The following is an 11,797-nucleotide window of genomic DNA, read 5'->3' on the forward strand; positions in this document are numbered from 1 at the left end:
TTTTTCTGTGCTTAGTAGGCAAAAAGATACTTCCAAAATTTTGGAAAACAACTTTAAAAATTTTTAATGTTTTTCTGCATTCAAGAATGCAGGAAACTTTAGTTTGAAAGCACTTTACACATATTGAGTTAGCATTGAAATATTAGTTCAGTTTGTTGCATTCCAGCATTTGGCAGAAATAGAATTTTTGAGGCATGTGGCTACTTTGGGAGAAACTGGTTGTAGAGAAACAATAGCGATATTCAAATCCAGAGTACCAGGCCCAAGAGAAATCCTTGTAGGTCCTGTGACTTGACATCCTAACTCAAGAGCAAGCAACTCTATTGGTTGTTCGAATTAAATGAAAATAAAGGTTTTAAAGCTTACATCTTTCAAAAGTACATTCTAAAGAGTTTTGTTGATTTGTTTATTGCATTTATGAAACATGCAAATTACTTAAGTCACTTATGACTTACTAACAGACCCTGACATTTCAGAGCGTCTTTATGTGCAAAGTGAGTTAATTTGCTTTATTTTTTGTTATGGGAATCAATTTTAATTGAGGACTGAACTGTGTCAACAAACAAAATGCATTACATAAAAACACCTCTCTTTCCATACTAGCTCAGGAGTGCTCTCCTGGGGGACATCAGTTTCTTCAGAGTCCTTATAGAAGTGTCCATTTTGACTCGTGGCACCTCCAGCAGTCAGCTGTTCAAGACCTAATATGTGACCATTCCCTCTCCCCCGGATGGTATAGATTTCTCATCTTGGACAGACCTGCTGAGATGCCAACCAAATGTGTTGAGGTATGTCAACTCCCTAAGTACTACATATGATTTTCCTTATGTGTTTTTCATATGAGATTTGTATCTTCTTACAGCCAGCTTATTTCTCATGCTAAAATATTGTTTTAATTTTGTATAAGATTGAGTTGATCTGAAAGACTATTCCCACATTACCTAGTCTAATAATAATAGTAATAGTTAACGTTATGTTCCATGCAGTCCAGAAACACTTTTACCGACATTATCTTGTATGAGTTTACAACTCTAGGATACAATGTATCATCATTATTTCCATCAAACAGTGCAGAAAACATATGTTCTTAGGCATAGTGCTCCTACAGTCACAGCTAGCAGGTCAAAAGGCTGAGTTTTGAATACAGGCAGTTGTTCTCTAGGGCTCAGGTGTATTACCTGCAAACAGTAAAATACTGTTTATCTAAAGTGCTTCAGTTTTGTCAGTTGTTGCCTCTCACTCCCTTTCTTAACTGATGGAGTAAAACTTACAGGCTCGGCACCTCCTATTCTAAGACTAAGAAGAACTCAGTCTGGCAGTGAAATCTCCAGGTATTTCCTGATCACAGTTGGAAGACAGTATACCTGTAGCATATTCCATACTCTGGAGGCATATGGCCTTATCTCACTTAAGCTCCCTCTTCAAACCCAAAATTTGGGCAGCCAACATACCCTTTTTTTCTTTATAGTTGTGAACATGTAAGCATATGTCTTTCAAACACATCAGGTTTAAATGGACAAAATTAAAAAGGTTTTATACATGAACTCACATCGGATGTGTTTTATTTGCAACTTAACTTTTCATAAACTTTACTTTTTTTACAACATGATATGATTCTGATCATAGCATTGTCCTGTATAGCATTGCATAGCATTGACTTGTCTAGTCCAGGTGACTTCTTTCATTCTTATTTCATTTGACAAATACATTTTCTTCCAAAATGCTTCAAAAAATAAGCAGAAGAATAAACATAAAGTGTGATTTCTTGGGTAATCCCTCAGCTAACTTGTATTACTTATCCAAGCCATTCTGAATTTCTATTGACAATTCTACTTATCCTTAGCATGATTTTCAAATGCAAGTTCCCCTAATTCATTTGTAGTCCCCATTCATCTGATGATACTGTCATGAAATAGACATTATTTCTACTTATCATATTCTGACCAGTTATCCTTTCAGTTCAACTCTTATTATTGCGACCACATTTTTATCCACATCATCTAAAGAATGAGACTAATTCTAAATCTGTCAAAACACTAAGCCCATTAACTCAGCATCCTAACTTATATGATCAAAGTGGAAGAAGGATTTTAATCTGACATTTATTTTGCAACTTATAAATTCCCTGCACTTGTGGACATTATTGCATATGTAAACTCACTAGTTCTCTCAGTGATGCTTTGAGGTAGCTAGTGTTACCTCATTATAAAGATGTGGACACAGACACTAAGCATGAGTCACATGACCAAAGCCATGTACCTGATCTGCTCCCTTATCACAGTCTTTCTCAGCTGACTGGTTTCCCAAGTGAATTCTGCATAAATAGGTGTTCAGTTGTGATAGGTAGCTAATAAAGGCATGATATTATTGAAGACATATGTCTGTGTAATGCTTCTCAAATTACTAAAGGGTTCATCATCACTCACAATTTTACCCTATATAATTATACACTTATTGGGTGTGATTTCATTCTTAAAGGTGACTTTCTTTTAACTTAGAGGTCATGCAGCTACTATTGGCCCCTGCAGAGAGATCGCATCACATAAGATTTTGTCTTAGCAAAAGGCTTGTTTTCCTTATTGTTATTCACATTTTATAAATACTGCAGAAGCAGGAATCACTTTCCTTTTTAAGCACTAATGTAAAAAGATCTCTGGAAAGACATTGAAATTTTAACAGTGTTTAATTTTAAAGCGTGGCATTGTGGTTAAGTCTCATTATCCCTTTTTTGTTTATTTGCTCATTAGTCGCTTTTGTGACACTTCATTTGTAAGGGACTAAAAAACAATTAGAATTTAAAAGTAAAGTTTGAGAAAATTGGAGGAACTTCACCACATTTAAAAATATTTGTGTTTTTTTCTTAAGGTTGATTTAGCTACAATTGTTTCTAGAACCTCACACAAATGTAAAGGTGAACCAGTTTCCCTGGCTGTTTTCCTGGAGATCAGTTAAACTGAGCAGGCTGTGCTCCATGAGGAAGTGCTCTCTATCCCCACCCTCTCATTCCCTTTTTGTGCTAAGACTTTAAAGCATTCGACCGGAAACTCAATGATTTTTTTTTCTCTACAGGTTAATACATGTCAACTTACATAAATTACTATTTGTAATGTTTTAAATAATAAATGTGCATTACATAAAGCTTAGGAAATAAAGAACAGGAGTGAAACAACATTTCTTCATAATCTATCCACACAGTCATAGCTACCGTTATTAACATTTTACTATTGTTTTATCTTATTTATATTGTTTTGTAATGTTCATGTTATATGTTCAATTGAAAAACATGCTATTCTTTTTCAGTTACAGTTATAGTATTATCATTTTCCTGTTATTATAAATTCATTTTTATAATTTTGAAAATAATATTATGCCATACATGTATCATATTTATTTAAACCATCACCATATGTGTGGACGTTCAGGATTTTGCTATAATAAGTAATTCTGCAATTAGCAAATGCACATGTAATCATTTTAATTTTAGTGTCTTTAGTAAGATTGATTTTTATAAGTTGATTAGTAATGGTTAAAGTCTTTTTGAGGCTTTTGATACATATAATTGTTCATTTAAAACATAGTGATAATTTTTAGTTTCAATAGCAGTACATGAAAATACCTTTTGCAATACTGAATATTCTCATGTATGTATTAGGCATTTGTGTTTCTTTTGTGAATTACCTGTTTGTACATTTTGTCCATTTGTAGTCTTAGAGTTTTAAATGGATAATATTACAAGGTTAAAATAAAATAGCAAATATAGTATGATTATAAATAAACATAACAAAATATAGTACTACTTACATATAATTTTATTATTTAATTTTAATCTTATATTTTTAAAATTATAATTCATTCATATATATCAATATTTCCTTTATGTTTTTCCTTTGCTTTTAAGCATAGAAATAATAATAAGAATTATAACCTGGCTAACGATTTTTGAGCCATTGCTGTGTAGAAGCTGTATTATATATATTACTTTATCCATACCTCATTATGATACTTTGAGGTGGGTACTACTTCCACCTAATATAAAAGAGAAGGATGTTGAGTGCCTTGTCCAAGATCATGCATTTAGTAAGGGTCCTGGCTCTTCCTGAGTCGTGCATAGTTTCTTCTTATTTTTCCTGGGTTATTTTGCTATTTAATTCTATTTTTCATCTGAAAAATGATTTTGATGACTTCAAGTGAGGTTGAAACGTTATTATTTATTTATTTGTTTTGAGATGGAGTCTCGCTCTGTCACCCAGGCTGGAGTGCAGTGATGCGATCTTGGCTCACGGTAGACTCCATCTCCCTGGTTTAAGCAATTCCCCTGCCTCAGCCTCCAGAGTAGCTGGGGTTACAGGTGCACTTCACCACACCCGGCTAATATTTTTTGTATTTTTGGTAGAGACGGGGTTTCACCATGTTAGCCAGGATGGTCACGATCTCCTGACCTCAGGCAGTCTGCCCACCTCGGCGTCCAAAAGTGCTGGGATTACAGGCGTGAGCTATTGCTCCCTGCCAAATTTATTATTTCTAAACTACTAAACAATTTTCCATCACCAGATTTTGAGTAATACCTTCCTTCTCGCTGATTTTATTGCCTCCTGAACTATGTATTAACTTCTTGTACATACTATTTCAAGCAGTTTTCCAAGAGCTTTCCAAGATCAGTTTATCTTTGTGTTATGTGTTAAGATAACTTTAGATTAACTTGTCTTATTTTAGAATTTATCAGCTATTTTAGTAAGGTATCTGAGATTTAATTTCCCTTGTTTACAATACAAGTGTAATGCATGGAATAAATTTATTAATATTTACAATGAATTTGTGAATGAGTATATTAACTATGAGATTTCTACCCTTAAATTTAGTATTCCTTAAAACTACATTTTATTGTATAGAACAGGTGCAAGTTATAATTTTTTAATGATTAATAATATTTTAAGGGTTGTTTAGAAGAAAATGCAAAGTTGATATATCTACAATGGATGAAAATAAATTGAATTTTCAACTTTTGTTTTCTGTGCTGCAAAAGATGAACCACTGTGGAACTCAGGCCCCCATCTGGCTGTCTCTGAGCGATTCAGAAACACTGCCATCTCCTGGGGAGATCAAGCAATTGACAGCTTGTGCAACATGGCAGTTTTTGTTTAGCACTACAAAAGACTGCTGTCTCTTTCAAATCCCAGTGTCTGTAAGAAACTGTGGAAACTTTTTTGTATACTTACTACAGCCAACTCAGGGATGTATGGGCTATTGTGCGGAAGGTAAGAAAACATCAGTAATTCACATGACCGTTACTCATGGAACCCTGCCATTTGTACCATTCTCTGGATAGGTTGCACGGAGTCAGTGCAAATCTCAGTAAGACTCGTTCTATCATTATTGTTAGATTGAAGCTAAATTTCTGTTTACGTTGGTCAGATTTCTTTAGGATTCTTTGCCAAGATTGCAAAGTACCCCCAAACATTTGATGTGAAAGCATCAAAGCAGACATCTCACATTTTTTCCCCTGGACATAATGATCTAGTGTGTTAAAAATTCTTTGGTTTCCTCAAGTCCATTCCTCTTTTAATTAAAGGATGAAGAAGGGTGAGTAAAAGTTATCATAAAAATATACATTTTATATTATTTCATCTTTCATTCACCAATATTTATTGAATGTTTATCCTGTGCCAGAAATTATTTAAGGCCTCAAGAGTTACAGTGATGAGCAAGATAAATGAGATCTCTGCCTTCATGAAACTTGCATTCTAGTGGAATGCTTCAGACAATATCTAAGAAGAAACAGAATATTATTTAAAGATTAAAGTAAATATCCCTAAGTCCTTACTATATAAATATACGAGTAGATAATTAAATGGAAGCAAGGAAACAAAGCTTCTTTAAAGAATTACAAATATTTGTTGCTACTACTTCACCTAAAAGATTTTGAATAACTTCCCTCATTTTGCTTGTTGGCTGCATTTGAGTTGTTTCCAAATAATTGGGTATGACAAGGAAAAAAAAATCTACCAGTTTTACAGTGGAGAAACCTGGCAGACATTACATTAATCAAGTGATTGCAGTTAATTTTACTAGTGATAACACATGTTGATGTCACATGTCTCCTGATAACATGTAATAATAAGAGCACTTCTGTTTTCTAGTACTCTTCCCCCAAAAGCATAATCCTAGTCCAATCATGACAAAGTTTATATAAACCCAAATTAAATAACACACTAACAAAATACCTGAATAGTACTTTTCAAAAACGTCAAAATTATGAAGAACCAGGAAAGAATAGAAAACAGTCACAGATTAGAAAATGATGAATAACGCAATGGGATATCCTGATTGGGAAAACTGAAAAATTCAGATTGGTAAAATCTGACTACAGCCTTCAGTTTATTTGAGAGTGCAGTCCTAAGGTAAATTTCCTAGTTTTGACAAATATATCATGGCTTTGCAATATGTTAACATTTGTGGAAGATGGATAAGTGCAAATTCTCTATTATTTTTGCAACCTTTATGTGAATCTAAAATCATTCTAAACTAAGATGCTAATATTTGAGAAATTAATATACCACAAATTAAAGAAAATTGGTCAATACAATAGGAATGAACTGGCACAAAGATGCTGTCTTACAAAGGGCACCTGAGGAGTTCTCTTTGAATAAGTGACAAATTTGAGTTGAGCACTGAATGTGGAGAATGAGGCAGTCATGAAAATATTGGGGAAAAAGAGCTCCAGCAGAAGAATAGACAATGCAGATGTCCTTAAATACGTATGAAGAAGGCAGTTCAAGGAGCTGAAGGAGAAACAATGTGGTGGGAACAGAGAAAATGAATAAATCTTGGGGGATGAGGTTAGAGAAGTAAGAAAAGGTCAGCATCTGTAGGGTCTGAAGTTCCTGGTAAGAACTTAGCTTCAGTCTTTAAAAATCCTATAAGATTTTTAAAGAGATGAATAATATGATCTAAGGAGTGTATTTGAAAGGTCATTATCCCTACAGCAAGACTCCAGAGACTGTTGCATTAATTCAATAGAGAGATGGTAGTGGCTTAAAGGAGAGAGGAGTGGAAATGACTAGGACTAGTGGCAAAGAAAAGAGGATATTAAGCTAAGATGTCTTTGGAAACAGAGCTCATGCAATGGATATGAGAAAGATGCAAAGAGAGAAATCAAGGACAAAATCTACGGTTTTTGCTTGAGCAACTAAAGAGGGAGAGACTAGGGTACAAACACATCAGGTTGGGAAGAGAAATCAAGAATTCTGTTTTGGGCTGTTATCTAAGAAGGGACATGACATATAGATATACACTACATCTCAGACTCATAAGCTTGACACTAGTGGTGTTGACTAAGGATGTTGTGGCATGAGAGTCCTGGCTGAGAGCTCCCATAACCCACCATTCTAGAGCTCACCATAGATAGTTGGACCTAATAATTTTTTTTCTTTTTCTCTGTGCTCCACTATGACTATGAACTCTTTGAAAATAAAGTGCCCTTTACATCAGTGTCTCATGTCCTAGTGTCCTGAACATAATAGAGATTCAACAAATGCATATTCACTAGCAATGTTTAATGGAACTAGTGGCCCAATTCCTAAGATACAAAAAGCTCTAAACAGAAAGAAACTACAGAGTGGCAATTTTTACTTGGACTGTTTAGACAATGGTGAAGCTGATAAATGAGGGATTTATTCTATAGATAGGTGAGTGTGCTCATATATAACCAGTTATAGGAGTAAAACGAACCCCAATTTAGTTACCTGGGTTCAGTCATATATAGAAAGAACACTGAAAGTTCTGGGAGACACTGTTGTAGACAGTGTTATCAAAGCAGATGAACACTTGATTCAGCAACAATGATGATTATATGGGTAACACGCATGAACATTTTACTACTGAGGTTGTTAGACTCCCCAAGCTAGCCAACCCCAAATAACACAATTATAGCATAACAAGTAAAATCACTTAGTTGGTTATTATAGTAGTTAAAAGGAAACATAGTTTTAGGTTTAAATAACCCAATATATTTATAAATGTGGGTGTGTATATATACACATATATATACACATAAATATTTATATAAACACATATATATACACACATATGTATAAAATATCCAATCTAAAAAATTATTTTGCTCATCATAGTTTTGGAATTGAAACCAGTATTATTAGAAAAATTGATTCCGTTAAGTTTCTAGCATTCTTATTCTCAGAAATCTGTCCCTTAATGTCAGCAAAAATAATAATACAATAAGTTTTCTCCTATGGTTAATTATTTCTTTGAGTTGAAAATATTAAAATAAAAAATTTAATATTTTGATGAGTTTGTAATGCAGTCTTTTTTCTTAAAAACAATGACACCTACTCCAATTTCACGTTCTGTTTTTAACTACTGTTTTATTTCCAAATGACCTCTAAAGTTGATGTAAATATATCGTTATTGGCCATAATCCCTAAGCAAATAATGCATTATTGCCTACTTCACATGATAATAGAAACTAAGAAAGATAATGTTCTCAACATATAATTTTATTTCACTGTTCTGAAATACATGCTACATTTATAGAAAATTGAATTGTTTAGATTTACTTTATCATTAATTGCAAGGCAGTAGTTCTATCTTTAAAAAAGAAGGCAAAGTTATTGTTTATTATTATAATAAGATCAAAATAATAAACTTATAAAATGTATTAATTCAAATAGGTATTTATTGGCGGTATTCCACAAGTATAATAATAACACACTAATTATTTCACACATATGTACTGCTGGAGTCATGCTTATTTTCTAACCAACACAGCATCTCCTTAGTATAGAGGGGTGACCAAAACAAATGTGGTCCCTGCCCTCCTGGCACAGAGTATTTCTGCAATTATAAATTGCAACTGATGAATGAAAAGATTAAAAATTGCTGTAGAAGAGAATACTGAAGGTGAGAGAGGATGAAATACATAATGAAGAGTCGACCAGCGAAACGTCTAACAAAAGGGCATTGATGCTGAGAGCTGGAGGTTAAACTGTCCTTGGTCAGACAGAAAGCAAGGGGAAGAACAGCTCAAACAGCGGCTGCAACAAGCGACAGGCCTAAGGCAATAAGAGTATGTTGTACTCAGAAGAGTGAAAGCCGGACAGAAATATTAGATCTCAACGAGTGAGGGAGAACATAACAAGACGGGAGTTTGAAAGGGCAGCAAGGCCTGATCGTTTAGGGAGCTCTGCATTTTGTTCTGTGTGATTGAGAAGCCTATGGAGAATTATCCTGAGGGAGTGAGCTGGTAAACCTTCACATTCCGTACACAGCTGCTGTCCAGCTAAAACTGGCAGTCTGTTTACTAAGAAAGGGCAGCATCTGCTCAGTTTAGTACAGCTAGTGCCGTTCATTAGGAAGGACAAAATCCAGAGAGATGCATCAATCTCATTGGGTGGCCAAGATAAGAGTTTTTGAAAAATCTTAAGAATTTTTTTTGGCACTCTTGTCATAAAAAATATTTAATTTTTATAAATCTTCCTATAGTATTACCAAATATTTGTGGAAAATTCTGTGTTTCATGGAAAAACCATTGATTTATCTATATTAGTTTAAGAAACATTGACAACTATTAAAAAAGAAAACAAAACTTTCACACCAGGCAATACCATAAAATACAAATAATCACTTCATCAGAAATATTTTTTACACTGAATTTAAAAACGTAATATTAAAAATTTGTATTTTATGATATCCCTTCCAAATTTAAAATATTTTCTGTTTTGTTAATGTCACTACCATCCACTCAATTTCCTAACCCAGAACACTCAAAAGTACCTTATAATCTCCACATTCAAGTCCTCTAAGCATTTAGGGAGAAGGAATTCTGGGAGACAATTGTTATTTTATACTCTTAATGTCTGTTAACCAGACATATGCATGAATTATTCTTCCTGATATGCTGATAGAAGCTTGCCTTGGAATATCATTTAGAACTTAAATTAGACTGCATAGATAGCAAACAAAAATGACAGTCACTTAATCTACTTAAGAGTTTCTTTTTCTTGCTGAACAAATATCTGGAGCAGGTGTTCTCTGCCGATGGCGATTTGGCAACTTTACAATGTCAGGCTGAGGTCTCTGAAAGTCACTAATCTTTTCCTTCATGGTGACAGAATGAAGCTCAAGTTTTAGCTTCTTTATCTGCATTTAGACAGGATAAAAGAGAAAGTTCAAAAGGTGAAAGAGAGCTTCTGCTAACTGAAATTTACTCCCCTTTAAGGAGCTTATTTGGAAAAAGCCTTCTTATCGTAACTACTTTAGAAGAATTCCCAGGATCATCTCTATCTTCGAAGGCAGTCTATTACATGTCATTTTTTACTTGGATGTATTGCTCTCTATGACCAATAGCCCCTATCTAGCTAGGAGTCAATATATTTAATTTTAAAATCACCAAAACAGCAAATAGTAGAGAGTAAAATTTCACTTTAATATCACAGTCTCATGAAGACATTTTGATCCTCACAGAATTCATATGTATGTGTATACACACAATATATCTATCCCTAGAGCCTTCTAGAGGTCAAATAAGAAAAAATACTAATTACAATTAATTGTCATCAAAGCCATTCTAAAAAGGTTGTATATTTGAAATATTATTTATTTAGAAGACTCTATGAAAATATACATCTTTGTTATATTTTTTGTATTTCCACTTAGCAAGGTAGTTAGGTCCTTATACTACATGTGAAGTGGCATCATATCAATTAAAGTTAGCCTATGTAGACTATGAGAAGTTAAAGATGTATACAATATCCCCTAAAGCTTCCACTAAAATAAAACAAAATATTATAACTAATTAGCCAACAAGGGGTATAAAATGGAATCATAAAATATATTCCATATTTTTCAATGCAGATAAAAATAAAAAATGGAACAAAGCACTAATAGAATAAATAGAACACGGATAGCAACATGGTGGACTTAAACCTCACAATATTGTTAAATAATTGTGGATATTGTAAGGTTTAAGTCCACCATGTTGCTATATATATTTATATATGATTTATATATATATATTAGGTTGGTACAAAAGTAATATATATAAATATATATAATATATGTGATATAAACACCCCAACTGAAAAGCAGAAATTGCCAAATTGAGCAAAAAAGCAAGACCCAACTATAGGCTGCCTAGAAAACTCATTTAAAAAGTAAGGAAAATGAGTTCAAAAGTATAAGGATAGAAGAAGATATACGTAGGTAACATTAATCACAAGAAATGTAGAGTGGGTATATTAATATTAAGCATAGTAGACTCAAAAGCAAAACATATTCCTAGGAAAAACAAAGGTCATTTCCTAATAATAAAATGTTCAGTTCAGTAAAAGAATATGACAATTCCAAATGATGAAACACCTAATAACAAATTCAAAATACATAAACAAAACTGAGAGACCTGCAAGGAGAAATAAACAAATTTGTGATTATTACTGGAGATCAACATGTCATCTGTCAATAATTGATCAAGCATGTAGACACTAAAACAGCAAAAATGGAGGAGACCATAACACTCTTTCAACCAGTTTGATCTAAATGACATGCAGAAAAGACTTCACAAAATAGCAGCATAGATGTTCAAGTACATAGGAAAATATTACCATGAAAAACCATATTCTGGGCCCTAAATTAAGAAAATTAGAATATCACAAAAAATTGAAGTTCATTAAAATTAAAACCCACTAAGTGTCTATATTGAACAACAAGAAAAGTCACAAATTAAAGACCCTAGTTTGTACATTAACTGATTAGAAAAAGAAGCACAAATGAGACTGAGAGTAAG

At 33.3% G+C, this 11,797-nt stretch overlaps 1 protein-coding gene across 1 annotated transcript in view; it reads left to right on the plus strand.

Moving 5' to 3' along the window:
• VWDE (von Willebrand factor D and EGF domains) overlaps positions 1-11,797 on the plus strand; it is an 88,755-nt gene that overhangs the window by 13,255 nt on the left and 63,703 nt on the right. Inside the window, exons 2-3 of the mRNA XM_011992539.1 lie at positions 604-788; positions 5,024-5,255. Coding sequence (XP_011847929.1) covers positions 604-788; positions 5,024-5,255 — 417 coding nt within the window. The remainder of the gene's footprint in view (positions 1-603; positions 789-5,023; positions 5,256-11,797) is intronic.

The sequence above is a fragment of the Mandrillus leucophaeus genome, unplaced genomic scaffold (assembly GCF_000951045.1).
Source record: "Mandrillus leucophaeus isolate KB7577 unplaced genomic scaffold, Mleu.le_1.0 Scaffold1106, whole genome shotgun sequence".
Lineage (NCBI taxonomy): Eukaryota > Metazoa > Chordata > Mammalia > Primates > Cercopithecidae > Mandrillus > Mandrillus leucophaeus.